The 18,812-nt window shown below is 40.4% G+C and overlaps 3 protein-coding genes across 3 annotated transcripts; all 3 read left to right on the top strand.

Annotated features, from left to right (window-relative positions):
• Positions 1–1,718: 1,718 nt before the first annotated feature.
• On the top strand, positions 1,719–7,869 carry LOC104443559 (AP-2 complex subunit mu). Its single transcript, XM_010057029.3, is given in 14 exon segments — positions 1,719–2,032; positions 2,874–3,051; positions 3,521–3,611; positions 4,260–4,354; positions 4,475–4,564; positions 4,640–4,688; positions 4,762–4,900; positions 5,174–5,290; positions 5,447–5,537; positions 5,618–5,720; positions 5,723–5,759; positions 6,332–6,446; positions 7,275–7,319; positions 7,394–7,869. Coding segments are annotated over 14 exon segments (1,314 nt in total). The 5' UTR covers positions 1,719–1,949; the 3' UTR covers positions 7,475–7,869.
• A 3,180-nt stretch (positions 7,870–11,049) lies between these two features.
• On the top strand, positions 11,050–16,428 carry LOC104443557 (AT-hook motif nuclear-localized protein 8). The gene is made up of 5 exons (XM_010057027.3): positions 11,050–11,951; positions 12,090–12,142; positions 13,543–13,674; positions 15,287–15,448; positions 15,821–16,428. Exons 1-5 carry the CDS (start codon positions 11,327–11,329, stop codon positions 16,103–16,105), a joined length of 1,257 nt encoding a protein of 418 aa, XP_010055329.2. The 5' UTR covers positions 11,050–11,326; the 3' UTR covers positions 16,106–16,428.
• A 993-nt stretch (positions 16,429–17,421) lies between these two features.
• LOC104443556 (auxin-responsive protein SAUR77) lies at positions 17,422–18,361 on the top strand. The gene has a single exon (XM_010057026.3). The coding sequence runs from the start codon at positions 17,664–17,666 to the stop codon at positions 18,126–18,128; it is 465 nt and encodes a 154-aa protein (XP_010055328.2). The 5' UTR covers positions 17,422–17,663; the 3' UTR covers positions 18,129–18,361.
• Positions 18,362–18,812: the final 451 nt, after the last annotated feature.

Raw genomic sequence — 18,812 nt, 5'->3', positions numbered from 1 at the left:
TATTCAATTTAATCCCACATTTTTTCTTAGTAAAGAAAGTCATAAAAAAATATCAAATTATGTCAATTATGATACATTTACTCTTAATTTTGTTGTGACATAAGAAACCTTAAATTATACCCATGTAATACATTTACCATTCTACAAGATTCTCAACATTAGCACTAGACATTTGATCTCTGTCTAAAATTGACTATATGGACTCAATTAGAAGAATATAAAAATGGTAAAAATTCAATCGGTGAAATTAAAAAATTTAAAACAAAATTGACAAAGGGCAATATGTTTAAGACCTCCTAGGCAATTTTCACTTTTTTATTATGCTATCAAATTGGTTATATGATTGTTTTCACCAAAAAAAAGTCTAATTTTGGTTATTATCGACAAGTGATAAACTTACTCGATGAGAACAATATTTGGTCATTTATGAATAGAATCATTGACAAATTAAAGAATCAACAACCTAAAAAATTTACAAGGTGATGAATTAGCAACTCGAAGGAATCAACAAAAAGTGGAGTCCTTATATTGAATGCAACCGTTAATTTAGAGGAACAAATCAACTAGATATGACCTCCAAATAATAGGGGTCAAGGTCGGCCGGTGAGACGATTGAGATAGTAAACTTAAAGAAACTATCAATGTTGAAGTAATTAATCTCTATTTGTAGTCTCCCTTTGCAACTTATGTTTGGAACTTTAATTTATAATGGTTTAAAATAGTCACATCGTACTCTTCAAGGTCCTGCACAAATCAAATAAATCTACCATCTTTCTTCTCTCTTGAATCACACTTTATTTTCCTTAGTTGTAGCTTCAAGATTCACATCATTAATTAAATTTTGACCGTATCTTTATCCTAAGTATTGTGTCATTGATTAAATTATGACTTAGTACTTCTACATTCTTAGGCTGTGTTGTTAATTACATTCTAATATTGTTTGTTTACATCCGATAACTTTCTTTGGTCTATATTTTAAAAGTCACATTATTAATTAAATTCCAGTACAATTTACATCTGTACAATCTTATTTTGTATGAGGTTGTTGGTTGCTGATCACTCATGATATTTTTCTATCCGAAATTGGCAAAGAACCCTATTTTCCTTTAATTTAAAGTCGAAAAACGAATTCCAATGAAAAATTACTTCATCAAGGGAGCAATTTTGACCAAACAAAAATGTCGGTGAGAGAGATCTTATAAATCTATCCACTTTTAATGTTCTATCCACTTCCATTTAACATTCTTTTTTTGGATAGAAAATAGAAGTGCATTTTGCATGCTTATAGGAACATCTTGAATCTATCTTCCCCCCAATGAGGACGATCGGTCACACGAATTCTCTAATTTAGTTATATTGCATACAAATTTTCGCAAATACTTTCTCTCTGAGGTTAATTTCATTAGGAGATGGCATCAAATTGATTTACAAAAGTATATTTCTCTTAGTCAAATTGGATTTCTATTTTTCTGAATAAGATTATGCATTTCGCAATTTTATTTCATTTCTATTCGAGAAAAATGAATACTTTAGGAAATATTTTCCTAAAAATAATCGTTTATATCGTTTGAAATAATTAATCAATAAAATTATTTTCATCATCGACATAATTTATATTTGCTAAAAACGAAAGTATTCGAAAGCCAGGAGGAAGAGCACGTGCCGGCGGCCTCGTGTCACGTGCGAGGCAGATTCAAGAAATGCGACCCAATTTCGCTGACCGCAGCTCGCCATTTCCCCCAATTCCCTCACACACTCTCTCTCTCTCTCTCTCGAATTCAATCCCTCGTCCTCCTCCTCCATTCGTCGCTGAAATTTCAATGCAGTAAATCGTTCGCTCGTCTCCGAAGATCGTTCCTGCCAGATCTCCGAATCCGGCGGGGGGGGAAGAAGGGGCCTCCGATCGGTTGGATCGCCGGTGAGCAGCGGGAGGAGTAGGATCGGCGACGATGCCGGTGGCTGCCTCCGCCATCTACTTCCTGAACCTCCGCGGCGACGTCCTCATCAACCGCCTCTACCGCGACGATGTCGGGTAAACAGTCGCAATCCGTTGCTCTGGTCGATGTTACGCGTAGCTGGATTCGGCGGCTCCGATCCCGCCGAATCCCGTCGGCTAGGCCGATCGTTCCCCCACGTTCCTTCGTTTCGCGAGCTTCGGTGCGACGTCGGTTTCTTCCGATGAGCGAACTGCGGATTCCTTGTTCGGGGAGCTGAGTGGAGTTGAAGTTTCCGGATGGGATATCGTTATGACTCGTCTGCTGTTGTTGTTGTTGTTGTTGCTGCTGTTAGTTTGAGCTGCCTATCGGAAGTTCTGTTGCTAGAGCTTGAGAAATATAGATTGTTCTGGTTACCAGGTGATCCACCACAGGGCCTGTTTCTAATCGGGGTTAGGTGTTCGGTACGGTAGCAAAGGTGCGAGAATTGGATGGCGTTGTGGAAAATTTTGGTGCGACGCGTTGGCGTAGTGTTGCTTTGAAGTGATGTGCGTTTGCTGTCATTGGATCCGTATTAAAACTGCTAAGAGGATTGCGATCGCCGTGAAATTGTATGGGGTGGTGCTGCCGGAGGTTTTGTTGTGATCTTTGTGTATAGTGTACATGCAACATGACGGCTTTATGGCCTTCGATTGTAGTGTGTTTACAAATGTAAATGCTGATTTTATAGAGAGGTTCCCCACGCGTATTCATCATGCCAATTTATTATCCGTTTAATTGGTTGTCATCATGTAAACCTTCACATTTCTTTAGTGAACTCAATATAACACTTTCAGTAATAGGCCCTCTAGTTGTTCGCTGCAAAACCCACCCATTAGAACTGCTTCTATCGTATCTCTCTTGATCTCTCCTATTATTCTGATGGGTAGTTTCTTCTAGGGGAAATATGGTGGATGCTTTCCGCATGCACATCATGCAGACAAAAGAGCTCGGTACCTGCCCCGTGCGCCAGATTGGTGGTTGCTCGTTCTTTTACATGAGAATTAGCAATGTCTACATTGTGATAGTTGTCAGCAGCAACGCTAATGTAGCTTGTGCTTTTAAATTCGTCGTGGAGGTAAGCTTCTTCTGCTGTATGGCATCTTCATTTGAAGTCGGCAAATTCTGAATTCCTGTTTAGTGCATAGGGTACTTGTTTGGTCTCATTGTGAAATTCCACCACCATTGCCACTAAGTCTTTGTCAGGACAGGTTACACCCACTTTTATTTTGATACCTGAAGTTTGTGCTCCCATTAGCTGTTGACTTGGTCTTTTTCTATTTTCTGTGGTTTCAAAGGAGATGTGAATAGACTGCTTAGGACTTTCTTCCACCAAAGCATTTTAATTTCTTTCACAGAACCAGAACAATAACTGCTGCAGGCGTCAGAAAATATACATGATTGTGGAATAATAAGAGGGGTAGAATGAATGATGTAATTGATAAAGCAGCAAGTGTCTTTTTCTTAGACAAGTGTCGTTGTGGTGCAATCATATTTTAATTGAAAAGATTGCTGTGAATGCCTGATAGAATTTCTCTTTCTTCCAGGCCGTTTCCCTTTTCAAATCTTATTTCGGAGGATCCTTTGATGAAGATGCTATTCGTAATAATTTTGTTCTCATTTATGAGCTTTTGGATGGTAAGTTAGAGGCATGAATTAATTATTTGTTTGTTTCTGGTTGCGATGAGGTAAATAATCCTAGGCAAAAGGTCCTGTGCGGTAGACAAGATTCTGGTCTTTGTACTGGTGGAGCAAGCGAGAGTAAAGTTTCTAGATATATGCCTACTTTACTGCATACCACTACTGTTCATGTTGATCAATTGTCATTATGCAGTATGTAAGATGGTAGACTCTCTTTCATGCCAACGCAACAACCACGAGTTTTCTGCTTATTAAAACAGAATCTTTGATGAGTTTTGAGAGGGCACTAAATGCAGTGTTAAGCTAACTTAATGCAGGACATCAACCTATAATGGATTTTTAGGGTGGGATGTTTGGGTGTAGGATGGTTGATAATACTGCTTTAAAAGCAAAGTGAGAAAGCATGACTACAGAATTCTTAGTAAATATATTTAAGCATGTGTATAATCTACATAGTTTAGTTTTAGTTGATTCTCAAATTATGAAGAATATTTGGAGCTCACATGCATGTGCTTGGGGTGCCTGCTAGCTAGATGTATTCTCTAGAGCTGCGAAATCGTTGAGATAGTTCTGTTCAGAATATCATCTAGAATCTCCAATACAGGAATGGATTATTTACATTCATCATTGTAACGTTCATTTCAGAGATCATGGACTTTGGTTATCCCCAAAATCTTTCTCCTGAAATCCTGAAGCTTTACATTACTCAGGAAGGAGTGCGCTCACCATTTTCTTCCAAGGTTGGCATCTTATTGCTTAAATTAATCCGGACATGGTTTTCAAAAGTGTTCTCTGCATGGTTCTTTTTCTTCTTCTTCTTTGGTGATATCTAATTGTGCTATTTCCTGTGAGTTTAACAGCCTTCAGATAAACCTGTGCCAAATGCTACCTTACAAGTCACTGGTGCTGTCGGTTGGCGGAGGGAAGGGCTGGCTTACAAGAAGAATGAGGTGACTTTGAGTTTGTCCCTTTGCTCTTATCCATGATATTGCCATTTTATGTGATCACAAACTTCTTTTCTACAGGTTTTTCTTGATATCGTGGAAAGTGTGAATCTTCTTATGTCTTCAAAAGGTATTTCCAATATTTTGGATCTAAAGTACCATATTGATTTCTTTTGTTGCTCACCACAAATTGGTATATACAGGAAGCGTCCTGCGTTGTGATGTGACGGGGAAGATTCTTATGAAGTGCTTTCTCTCTGGAATGCCTGATCTGAAGTTGGGTTTAAATGATAAAATTGGCCTTGAGAAAGAGTCGCAGATTAAATCTCGTCCGATTAAAAGGTAGTTTGTCACTCATTAGTTCCTCCAAATCAAAAGACTCTTGCTTCTTGTGCTTGATGATGTTCAAGTTGCTTGAGCATTGAAATGCACATTGCGCACGACCTTGCTAATATCAATTCTTTCCCAGCTCATTGGACCAATCATTTTGTCTTCAGGGATTGTGTTTCTTCAATGTCTTTCACTTTACGCCCTTTAGATTTTGGCCTTTAAGTTTTCACTTATTATTTGTGTTTCTTCAATGTCTCTTCTATGACACTCAAATGTTTTTTGCAGTGGTAAAACTATCGAGCTCGATGATGTCACATTCCACCAATGTGTAAATTTGACGAGGTTTAACTCAGAAAAAACTGTTAGCTTTGTGCCTCCTGATGGTGAATTTGAACTGATGAAGTAAGCTTGTGATTTCCTCTTTTGCATCATCTGTTTATTGTCTGAACAATACAGAGAATTGCTTATTTTAGGGTTTGTTACCATTTATTCTATGTATAAGTACCTTAATGCTAGTAATCATGCGTGCTTTTAATTGATTCATCTTATATTCTGTAGGTATCGAATAACGGAGGGTGTTAATCTTCCATTCCGAGTGTTGCCGACGATAAAGGAACTTGGTCGGACAAGAATGGAAGTAAATGTCAAGGTTGGTAATGATTATTAGTAAAGCAAAGTGATTATGCCTTGTCTATGGTCCTTTGGTTTCTCACCTGTCTTAATCTCCAGGTCAAGAGTGTTTTTGGCCCAAAAATGTTTGCTCTCGGGGTTGTCATTAAAGTTCCTGTACCAAAGCAAACTGCAAAAACCAGTTTCCAGGTGACATCGGGACGAGCAAGTATAATGCTGCTATTGATTGCTTGGTTTGGAAGTGAGTATGTTAACTTAGTGGATTATATAGTTTTGGAATTTGTTTTGGTTTCTCCTTTCCAGCATATGGTCTAGCTCTAATTACCTACTTCCATTTTGAGTCCATGATGGGACCTTGTTGTTCTCCCAGGCCCCTCACCGCTTTACGAAAGCACATAATATAGGATGATAGACTCCCATTTTGATCGTTTGATCATGTCATGAGTAACTGGAGTACAAAAATGGATTGTTTTTAGAATGGTTGGACTTGAAATTGGAATTTCCAGGGAGAGAGTTACATCTAACAGACTGCTGCTTTGTTGAGAGTGAGCGTGGGACATTAAACACTTGTTATTGTTGGTTCTGAACCTTGTTACTACTGTACCATATCAGCCGTCTTGGTTTCGCCACATGGTGAAAATCATTTTTCTTTGGCATGGTTGATAGTTTCCAGGGAAACTATACATAATTACATGGGGTTCATTGAAAAAAAATTTGTTCCGTCATTCTTTCCTGGACTTATATTCAGACAAAAAGGTTCTCTCTTTTCTTTGGTTGAGAAACTCATACTTATCATGTCTTGTGAATCCTCAGGATAAGAAAGTTCCCTGGACAAACGGAACCAACTATGAGTGCAGAAGTTGAGTTAATATCAACAATGGGAGACAAGAAATCTTGGACAAGGCCACCAATTCAGATGGAGTTCCAGGTGAAAAAATTACTGATATTTTGTGGCATTCAATCGAATCTAAAGGATATGGTTCCCTTTTTATAAAATTAAGCTTCTCTAAAATTGACTTCCTGCCCGTTTCTCTTCCTCAGCTGAATATTTAAGATTAATGCGTGATTAGTAATTTTCTTTCTGGAGGATTGATAACACAAGTGGATAAACTTTTTTAAAGTTTGTATAGTGTAATATTTATTCTCTTTGGTGCCATTTCTTCACCAAATTAACTGGTGAGGAAAGAAGTTATGAACACTTTTTCTGCCATAAGGGATATAAGGTTTGTTGTTTATTCGACAAATTTCACATCTCATTTCAGGGATGCTTTTATCCTGGACCACTGATTTTGCCCGTGCTCGGTTGAGCTCGATTGCTTCTTCCCTTATCCACTAGCAGTGCTTTTATCGAGTATCCTTCCATGTTGCAATCCGTGTCCTTAGGCAGTTTTTCCTCCCATAAATCCTTTAGAGGATTACAATTACCCACCTGCTGGTCCTGTATGTCTCTCTCTTATTTTGCTTTTTGTTTTGAAATGGGGCCAAAATCATTGATAAGAACTTGGCATTTTAAAGTGTTTGTTTTTATTCTTTGGCTTGTTTGTCTCTGTCCATTCACCCATCAACTTTAGTTTGCCTGCAGTAATTATGGCAGTCTGACTCGGCATAAACAATAGTTGAAAATTAAGTCGTCAACTAGATATAGTTTGTTTCAAAGCTTGCAATCTCATGGCTCAGTTAGGTGTATTTTTACATGCACTGCCGTGTCTTTCATCCACCCCCTGTTCTCTAGCGATCTCATCATTCTTGTTTGCAGGTTCCTATGTTTACAGCATCTGGATTACGTGTACGCTTCCTGAAGGTATTATTGCCATGTGTATGATGTGCCTTTCTCAGTGTGACCAAGGATGGTTGCTAACATCATCTTCACTGCAGGTGTGGGAAAAGAGTGGATACAACACGGTTGAATGGGTCCGTTACATAACAAAAGCAGGGTCTTATGAGATTAGGTGCTAAGCATTTGTATTGCTGCCTCGGAGCTCATAAGCATTGGAGTAGCAGCAGAAATTATGAGAAATTGTCAAGTGGAGTGCCGTCGAGAGTGGAAAGCTTGGTTATCCTTGAGCAGCAGAATACGATTTGCCTTGCTTTCTGCTCAATTGTCCTGCGGAGGAATTTTCCATTTTTCAAATATGAGCCTGTCAAATATGGTTTACTGTTGTTAATTTGTGGTTGTAAAGGCTTTATCTTTCGTCACAGGGACGTTTTGAATCGCGCTTGTAGGTCAGGTCTTATTAACTTCTGGAGCTTGGAATTGTACATTGATTTATTCATGTAAGCGACGAGAATCGGTTGTGTTATTTGTCATTGTTTCGTCTTCCACTCACTTGCGTAAGGCTTTAGTGCGGTAACATTGTATCCTGAAGTTCTTGCAGTTCTTTCATCTCGTCCTCTCTCCTACGTGCTTGATCTTTTCATATAGTCTCTTGCACGAGTGAATCGATGGTGGAATCTCGGTGTCCCCGGAAACAGATGAGTGAAAAGGGCCGATCCGGTGTGCAGCAGGGGTGAGCAAAAGAAGCGGACCGAACCGGATTGAATTGGCCGGTTCTGGGGCAGTTCTTGTGGGAACGGAGCTTTGGTCGCTGGGCCTTAGTTGATTTGGACGGTCCACATTTCGTTCTTGCGAAACAGGAGGGAAAAAGGGGTACCATTGGGTCCCCCATCGACTTGATGCAACCAGAATCTTGAAAAAGGGGTGACTTGGGAGAGGCCAAAAGCTGTCACCTTTATGTTTGAATTTGGCATGACAAGTTTGACTTATGATGCCTTTAAGCAAGCGTTAGGGCAAAGATCGGCGCTTTGGATTCACTTTTACCTGCCTGGCCCCTCCTCCAGTTTCCTGCCCTGATTAAAATATACGCAGATGTGAAGGGACTTGAGATGCAACTAGGAATCTCCAAAAGATTAATAGAAAAATTGCTAAAAAATTTGAATAAGACAACTTAGAGCCGAAAAACATTCTCCTAAAATGAATAGCTTGAAATAATTAATCAATAAAAATATTTCATTATTAAAAATAATTTATGTTTAAATAATTTTTTTTTTTGTGGATGGCGGAAATTCTTTTCGTTCTTTTATTTTTATAAATGATACAAGCAAAATGTTTTTGTAATGTTATTATTCGAATCACTCTTTTTCCATAAAACAAATGAAGCATAAATGCCATACATTTTATCATTTTCCACTCGAAAATTGTTTTTCATATTTTCTTGATAATTTAGTACTTATAATATTGGGGTGGTCTTTCACTGATAGATATTAGTGCATGAAAGGTCTTAAGTATCCACTTCATATCGGGATGGGATAGAAAGTTATGGCTCATGGGCTCGAAACAATGCTCGCTAGGAAATGTCCGGGCATTCAAGTTCCCTGGAATCGCTTATTTCTCCTCTCATACTCTCTCGAGGCACTACTTCATCCTGGTTATTGGCATCCCAAGAGGCATCATCTTTCTAGTTGATGTTCCTTCTAGATTTTTTTTTTTTTTTTCATAATGAGCAGTTTGACAACAATTATTACATCGTGATCTTTGCAAAAAGAACCCAAACTAGCAATTAGGGCCAAAATGGGACATTGCCTCCCAAGCATAGTCTGCAACTGCAATACAAGTAACCATTTCGATTTTTTTTTTTTAAATAATATTTTTATATCTTTCACATAGGAAAATATGGCCATCTGTTAATGTTCTTCCTAGTTATATCCGAAGAGATCAGATCTTTCTCATTAATGTCCATTCTAGATACTCTTTCTATAACGAGCAGTTTGACCAGCATTTATTACATTGTGACCTTTGGGATAATCCAATCTAGCAATTAGGCATAAAAAAAAGGGACGTTGCCACCCGAGCATAATACGTAACTAGAAAACAATTGACCTTTTAGATTTCTTAGGTAACTATTTCGATTTCTCGAAATGATGGATTAAATCTTCCAAAAAAGTTAATATCGCGACCATCTACTTCAGTAAGAAAGATCTCCAAATGAAAGTGGTTAATAGATGAGTGATAAGGATAAAGTTTTTTTAATTTCATAAATGGTATTATAATCGATGACATCAAATTTCCGTAATTGATATGTCTAGTGGGAACGAATCATTGGATGAGTTATGCCTAATATGTAATTGACCAAACAGTTCAAGAAATTCCTACTCGTAAGGAATGTAATTTAGAATTTGTTCCAAAAAAACTTTTCATATGAGCAACGTTGAAGAAGGGAAAACTGAAATTTCATCTTTTATTCATTGAGCACTTAGCGGTTGGAGTTTTTTTTTTTTTTCATATAAGCGATATCAAATGAGGGAAAATTGAAATTGAGGATTCACTTAACAATCGAGCATGTGCAGGTTCGGAGGATGCAAAAGTATTTTCCAAATAAAGTTAGCCTGTGTTTTTGTCTTTGTTTTGGTCTCCCGCTTCTTTTAGGGAGTTTTCTTTTTATATCGGCTCCCTTCCACTCATTCTGATCTGTTGTCACTTTGAGTGAAAGTTTTTGGTGCCGATCTTATGTACATTGGTTTATAGCTATTTATATATTCTTACATTTACCAAAAGAAGAAGAAGAAGAAAGCATTTTCCAAATAAAGTTAGGTCGAACGAGGAAAAATCGAAACTAACAATTGGTAAATGATTGAGCACACACGAGTTGGACATGTACAATTTTTTCCATATAAGCCATGTCGAATGAGGAAAATTTGAAATTGATAGTCCATGACTATTGAGCTACATCTGAATTAGGATAAAGTATTCTTTGTTTATTAAGCACTTACGAGTTCAATGTGTACGAAATATTTCTATATAAGAATGGGGAAAATTTGAAATTGCGAATTCTTTTTGACAATTAAGCATGTATAAAGTTTGAAGCACACAAAATTATTACGAAAATAAGTGCCGTCAAACGAGGGAAAAACCGGAATTACCGATTGTTAATGATTGTGTATGTACAAATTCGGCTATGCAAGTATTTCCAAAATGAACCTAAGTCGAACCAGGAAAAATCAAAATGAACAGTCCTTAATTATGGAGCCCGATATGAGTTTCGGCACACACATGCAAATTTCTCTTTCTCCAAATGAGCCACATTGAACGGGGGAGAAAAACCGAAATTAATGGCCACTCACGATCCGGTTCGATGCATGCAAGAATTCCCTAATAAGTCATGCCGGATGAGGGGGGAAAAACATGAATCTAATGGCAGCATGTGTGGATGGATTAGAGAGGCGTGCAAATTTTTAGGGATAAGATTGAAATGGTAATTGCGATCGGTCACGGCCAAGCACGTATGAGTTTGGTCAAGATAGTAGATTTGGCTGTTTGGGCTTTTTAGATATTGGGCAGCACCACCCCTGTGTCTATGCTGTAGACATAGGACATTGAAGCACCAAATGGATCTAATGACCAAAAGATTAAGAAGCCAAATCCCCCAAGAGAATCCACACCAAAGACACCCCAAACTGGCAATGTATTTAAAACCCTACCTATTCATCTTGCCCTTCCCCCACTATATAAAACCGCCCCAATCTCCTCCCTTCTCTATCTCTCTCATCGAAAGTAGAAGTAGGGTCTCTACTTTCAAGCTTGATTAAAAAAGAGAGAGAAGGTTAGAGAGAGAGAGAGTTCAGAAAACCAAAAAACCCACCTGCATTCACGCTGCCCATTTCCCTCTCTTCGCTTCCCAACAATAAAAATCTCACCTTTAGCCACCCGAGAAACCCACCTTCCTGCAACACCCCCGCCCCAAACCGGAAGACTGAAAAAGGGGCCAACTTTCCGCAGATCAAAGAGGGGAATTCTCGAAGCGGGAGCACCTGATGGACTCAAGGGACGCGCCACCGCCACCCGGGATGGTGGGGGTCGTGGGGTCCACCGGCTCCTACCCCACCGGCGGCCCCCAACAGGCACCGACCCAGCAGCAGCAGCAGCAGCAGCAGCCGCCGCAACACCTGATCAACCCCAATTCGTCGGCGGTCATGATGCAGCACCGCTTCCCCTTCAACTCCATGGTGGCCTCCGGGCCGCACCCCCCGCCGCCGCCCCAGCAGCAGCAGCAGCAGCAGCAGCAGCATCAGCAGCATCAGCAGGCGGCGCAGCAGGAGGGGGGGATGGATGCCCTCGGTAATGCCGGCGGCATTTACGACGGATCGTCGCAGTCGGGGCTGAGGCCCGGCGGTTTCTCCATCGAGCCGGCCAAGAAGAAGCGTGGGAGGCCCAGGAAGTACACTCCCGAGGGCAACATTGCCCTAGGGCTCGGGCCCGCCTCGGTGCACTCCTCCTCCGGCGGGGATCATCATCATCACCACCACCATGGCGGCGGCGGTGGCGGAGGAACCAGCGGCGGCGGAGGTGATGGGAACCTCACGGGCTCGTCCGAGCCGCAGTCTAAGAAGCACAGAGGGAGGCCACCTGGGATGGGGAAGAAGCAAATGGATGCTTTAGGTGATTCTTTTCTCTTTTGCAGTTTTTGGTGGATCGCGGGAGTCGGTTGGGTTGAGCATTCTCGTGTATGTTCTGGGTTTTGAATGTAAAGGTTTGATCTTGACGAATGTTGATCTGAGTTTTGTTTTATGGTGGCAGGAGCTGGTGGAGTTGGTTTCACTCCGCATGTGATCCATGTCGACGCTGGTGAGGTATGTGGATTTTTTTGTTTTGTTTTGTTTTGAATAGAGAAGAATGTGGTGACTGAATTTCAGCTGCACTAGGGTTCTGATGTGTGTAGTTTTTGGATGTTCTTGATGGTGGTGCAGTTATGAGCGCGACAAGCAGTAATCTTTCTCTTGTTTGTGCTGATGCAATGCTGATTGTTCTGGAGTTTCTTAACTACTGTGTCTTTGGCGAAGAGTGTTTCTTTAGTTTGATGTTCGTCCTGGTTTTTTGATTTGAAGTTTTAGATGAATGTAGGTGATTAGCTTGATTGAGAAGCCCGAAGTTCCGGTATACTTTGTAGATGGAAGTAGCCCAGCTGTCCTCTTTTTTGTTTGTCTATATAGGGATGCCAATAGGCTATAATCGATCAAGTGAATCTTATGAGCACGTCGGCACACACATGAGAGAGGCTCTTTCCATGGAAAGGAGAACCTCATGTTGGAAATAATATATAACAATTCTCCCAAGAGAAGAAAAAAGAAAAACTCTAAATTAACTTCATTGAAGATGATATATGATGACCGCACGCTCCTATGATTAATCTTTATTATTGGCACATGATCCATCAATCATAAGGTGTTTCATCTCATCTATGCAAACTGGAAAAGGATTAATTTAGAGTGATGGATCATGTGCCAATAATAAAGATTAATCATAGGAGCGTGCAGTCATTATAGATCATTTTCAATGAAGTCAATTTAGTGTTTTTTTTTCCTTTTTTATTGGGAGAATTGTTATATATCGTTTCCAACAGCACTACAATAAATGAGGTCCTCTTTTCCATTGTAAGTTCCTCTCTTATGTGTGTGCCGATGCACCCATAAGTGCTGGGTATCTTCATTTAGGTGCCATTAGATGGCATATATGAGGTTCTGATGCTATACTCTCTCTTGTGCATGCCCACACAATTGTGAGCTCGTATAGTGCCTTTGTTTAGGTGCTCCTGGATGGCATAGTAGGGTTTTGTAATGGATAATTTTTATTAGAGTCTAAATTGGACACTTCTCATTCATAAGACTTGTCAATAGCATTCTGATATTGGAGGATTCTAAGCCACTATGCTGGTTTCTAATGCTTCTCTGACTCCAGACAAAATATTTTCTTATTGACATAATCATGCTATAATTCAAGTCTTTAAAGCTGATTAGCCAAACGGTTTTTGCTAGATTTGTTTTCTGATGAAGTCCGAATCATAATGGAGAATTTTAGACTTCATTTCTGCTAATTTTTCCTTTTGACAATGCAATGTAGAATCTAATCATTTAATTTTGCACAAATAATGCTTGCACTAAGTACCTATTTGCTTTCTCTTTGTTGTTAGCAGAAATCCATAGTTCCAAATAGAGATACTCTGGTCCTCAGCTATATTTTTCTGGATTTGCAGGACGTAGCCTCTAAAATTATGGCCTTTTCATTGCAAGGACCCCGTACAATTTGTATTCTCTCAGCAAGTGGAGCTATCTGCAATGTAACCCTCAAGCAGCCAGCAATGAATGGTGGAACTGTGACATATGAGGTGATCTTCATGTTCTTGCCTAATTAGCCAGTCTTTCGTAAGTAGCATGATATAGACACAAACATAGAGTACATTTGTCTTAGTTGCTAAATGCTTACATGGGTAAAAGAAAACTCTTTCAACACTAGAGATGTTGCTACTTTGATAATGATGAGGAAGAGCGGAAATAGTGTGTTGGTGAGAGAACCTAAAATCCTCAGATAGAAGTTCCTTGAGTATTGATGTGCTAGTCATTGGAGAATAATAGAAGTCTATAATCTATACTGTTGAATCTGAATTAGGAAACAAGTTAGGGGTGCATATGAATTTAATATTAGTTCAGTTGGGAACCAGGATTTGATGGATTTATTTCTAGATATGGTACTTTATTGAGCAACATACTTGTGCATGCTGTAGATGGACTTTTGAGGAAGGATAGGGATTCTTTTGCAAATAGGTAAAAAAAAATGTGACAGTGACTGACAAGATTTCTTCTTTTTGGTTGGTTGGTTGATAAGATCAATAGTAAAAAAAAAGGGAAAAGTCAAGGATGTATAACATGCCAAAATTTTCCACGATTGGTGACGTCTCCACCACTAGTTGATAATTCTCTAGCGAATTGCTTTTTGCTCTTTGCGTTTTTAACATTACGGGGATAAAACATTTGTGGGCTTTTAGGGAAAGTTGAAGAGACAAAATAGTTGAGGATGAGAGAGCGATATAGTGAACCTGGATTTTGGCAATGTTTTCTCTCTAAAGTTTGCTTTCTGTTATATGTGCAATTGCTGACCTGACACTCTAGAGCAGTTGATGCAATGATTGGTTCATCGTTGCCTAGTCAGTTGATGCAGGTCAATACTATTTGCTCCAAACATTTCAATAATGTTATGGAATGCTTGAGGTGCTACTTCACAACATGCACGAAACTTTTCTGACTGTATGTTGCATGACTATTGAGATTATAATGCGACAGGCTTGATGTCTAATGCAGTGGCATTGAGAATTTTGGATGTTTTGACTGACCTTTTGCCATCTACCATCTTCATCCGTTTCTGTTCAGTTCATCAAAAGAGTACTTGCTCTGTCTTCATGGGGGAGGCCTTCCATATGACTGACGGTTGTCTTTGTGAATCAGATTTGCTAGACAATTCTACTTGTTACTTAGTCGGTTGTTTCTGTAGTTCATTGGGCAGCCCTTGCTGACTAATGTTAATGTGCCGTTTGTCTCCTGACTGTACGTTGGCTTTAAGACCTATAGATGTTCCAGTCGCTATTTGCCTTGGGACTAGATAATTCGAGTGAATATTCTTTGTATTTCAAGCATCGCTTTCCCCAGTATTGTCAACTATTCATGTTGATGCCTAAAATTAATTCCTTACGCCTTTTGAAGCATCACAACTGATGATCTCATACTGATTTAAGGATTTTCTTTTAAAGCTTCAAAAGAGCAACTTCAATGTCAATTCATGATGTAAGAATTTTTCATTGTCACTGGTGCTGTTAATTCTTAAATGATTGAGTGATCCTTGGTCCTTTGTAGAATAGTTTTCTGGACTATTCTGAAAGCATCTCAGACTTTGAATTTCTTTTAGCATCACATATGACTTGCCCTTCTCTCTTTGACAACTTTCAGGGCCGATTTGAGATAATCTGTCTATCTGGATCCTTCCTGTGTCCAGAAAATGAAAGTGGTCGCAGCAGAGCTGGTGCATTAAGTGTGTCATTAGCAGGTCCAGATGGTCGAGTGCTCGGTGGAGGGGTTGCGGGATTGCTAATTGCCGCTACACCTGTACAGGTAAGTCAATTTACATAATTCTTGAGAAAAGATTGCATTGTTCAGAGTGGAAAGGCAAAGTCCCATCCATGTTTTATTGTTATGTAATCTGTTTATCCCAGAACAGGGGCATTGCTTGGGGAAAGGTCTCACTAGAACAATTAAAAGTTAACCAGTTCTTGAAGAACTTATTGCTCTCTCTATGTGTCCACAAAAGTCAGGGAAATTTGTTCTTCCATGTCCTGGATCATTAAGATAGGAATTGGGAGGAGAAGAATAGTTACTACCCCGTCGAAAATTAGGTGGAGTGAAACTTAGAAAATGCCCTGCTACGGTGAAACCATGTTGTCGATACATATTTCTCTCATTACTTCTTTCCAAATTGTGTGACAGGTTATTGTTGGAAGCTTCCTTGCAAATTCAAAGAAAGCATCTTCAAGTGCTCTCAAGTCCGACGCTTCTCCAACGCCACAGGGTCCACAATCCCATATGTTGAACTTTGGTACAGCTGGAACAGCAGTGAGCCCCCCCTCTGACGGAGCATCGGCCGATTCATCTGATGAAAATGGCAATAGCCCAATTAATCACCGACCTACCGGAATCTACAACAACACTAGCCAGCCGATCCACAATATGCAGATGTACCACCATCTGTGGGCTGGCCAAACTCCTCACTGAAGAAGTTAACTGAGATATAACTGGCTTTCTGGGTACTACTCAACTTGAGATCATTGTTCATCGTAGCCGCAGATATATATACATTAGGCCAACTTGGCAGGCATCACCCAAATGACATCTTAATGAGGCATCCTCTCGTCGACTCCATTTTATTTCTTGTTTAGTCTTTATTCTCTTTCTGAACTTGGTTACTGGGGGTTTGTTAATTTGAATCTTATCGGAACATGGTGCTGTTGTTGATAGTTGATAGCATGGGAAGCATTTTCTTGAGGATTCTTTGCTTGTTTCGGCAATTACTTCCCATCTCTGGTTTCTTGTTTCAATTGGTGGTTTTTTGTTGGGAGTACTTTAATTTCTTGCTCTAGGTAACTCTCAGAGATGGCTTCTGGCAATTTGTCCTCGTGCATGGCTTTAGCAATAGAACCTTGGCGAGCTGAGAATGAACAGTTATGTACATTCAGTTGCCGCATCAGTGCGGTCCTGAAGACATAAACAAAGCACTGAAGGCTTGCAGCGCCTATGCTTTTAAGCGTGTGGAAGCTTGGTCATCGGTAAATTCGATGAGTCACTAGTAGGAATTGCCGGTCAAGCGATTATTGAGAGTTAGAGTTCGAATCTGTGGATATGCACTTGTTCCCGCGGTCACAGGTGGTCTAATGTGACCGATATACAATCGCATGCGACATTCTACTCCACCACGCTTTATGAGTTTTTGAAAATGTGAGGGGACTACTGTAAACTAGGAAGCAGCAATAGTCAGGGTCCTCTAAAGTGATTAAAGATCTAATGTCTGACCAACACAGGAGGATGCTTATTTGTTTAGGGACTCCAAAGTAAGCGAAGCCGGGGCCATGTGAAGGGATGGGTAGATTATACAGTACTATTGATATGATCTTTCAACTACTACTACTACCTACCCATGTGGAGCTCCGGTTTTGCCTCAGGCATCCCTAGTTTTCTAGAGTTCGCGGTTCAGGTCGATCTTTATCTCACTTAAGATCGAATCCACCTCATTAGAGTCATCGGTCTTATGGAGATAGGTAGATCGACTGTTCACATCGACGGTAAGGAATCGAACCCGATTCGCGGCATCGACTTGAGAGTCTTGGACTGGTATTCCCAATGAGTTATTTTCAACTACTGATGAATTCATGCATTAAAGAGCACTCCACTCGTCCTCTCTCCCGCCCTCTCTAGTCGGCCGTCTTATTCTAATTCCTACCTCCCCGCTCCAGCAGATGCTTAATTCTCACTCCAACGCCCCCCTCCTCTTCGGCCAACAACAATCTGCGTAGGGATATTACCTACGTACTCTCTGTCTCTGTCTCTGTCTCTGCCTCTCTCACTAGCCGTTAGCTGGCCAATTCAAGAGGAGACCTTGTCAAAGGCTTGTAAAATAATCTCCTTCCTCATTATAAAAAAAGGCCTTCCCTTTCGCTCCCGATTTAACAATGCTCTCTCCACACGCTTTTTCCTCCAGAATCTACGAAACCCCATTTCAACCCTTTACTCATTCTTCTCCCTCTCTAACTGTACCATATATATAAGTTGATCCTGCATGCACATCTCTTCCTTCATCCCGACTTCAAAAGCTCCTCTTGCCCTCGCACAAAAGTTATCCGTCGCGTGGTATTTCATGGATTGCTTGGTACGGCCGGTCGCTTTGTTGAGCCGGCGGTGCTCGGGATCAAGGCTGCGCTACCAACAACTCGTCGAGGACGGGCTGGGCGAGCCTGACGGCCCTGTGACCGTGGTGGTGGGGAAGGAGAGGAGGGAGTTCTTGGTCGATGCATATGTGCTCGAGGAGAACCCGTTTAGGGTACTGATCGACGCCGTCACGAGAAAAGAGGGCGGAAGAGGTTCCGATGCGAGGAAGCGGCGCGAGCGGAGGGAGAGGGTGATCTTCATTGACGTCGACGCAATCTTGTTCGAGCACATGCTGTGGCTGATGCACAACGACTGGCCGTCGCTGTTCCAGCTGAACGTGGAGGAGATCATCGACTTCTATGCTCAAGAAAATTAGAGACGAAACATACAAGCACAAGCACCCATTTGGAAAAGGTCCAAAGGTAGAGAAACCTTGCGAACTAATTTAATAATTCGATCGGTACAACTATAGTTATTTTTTCTTCCTTGGCGTGAGAAATCCTCTAATGGTCCTTGGTCAGAACCCTAAGTTCTTGATTTGGATGTATATATACAAGTAATGAGACATTAATGTATTCACCTATTCTCTTCAGAATATGCTTCTTCTTCTGATGCGTGTTTTGGGTTATTAACTATAACTATTTTAAGATCGAAAGGATAAAAAAAAAATTGAATTGAAGCCCTAGACGTATATATCATCTGAGGAACAATAGTAAAAATTTGGTACATTGATTGTCTGTCGTCGATCCAGCACTATGCATGCACATATCGCGTCCTACGTACGACGACGCGAAGGTTCGTGTTCTTGTCACGGAGCGTTCTGATATGCCGTCGATGTTTGCTTCTCGATTATTACATACATATCATCCATGACGTAGACTTTACATTTTCCATTATTATAAGTGGCGAATAATTGAAAGGCGGTAGACTCGTACATGTTGAAAATGTCGCCAACACACATCGTGACCCACTTCTTGACTCATTCATCCGACCAGATAGATGGATACCGCATTTCCTTGTTAGATTGGCAACCCGATTGATTTATTCAAAGGCTCATCCA

Source organism: Eucalyptus grandis, chromosome 5 (assembly GCF_016545825.1).
Source record: "Eucalyptus grandis isolate ANBG69807.140 chromosome 5, ASM1654582v1, whole genome shotgun sequence".
NCBI lineage: Eukaryota > Viridiplantae > Streptophyta > Magnoliopsida > Myrtales > Myrtaceae > Eucalyptus > Eucalyptus grandis.
This window is presented reverse-complemented; position numbering and strand designations above follow the sequence as displayed.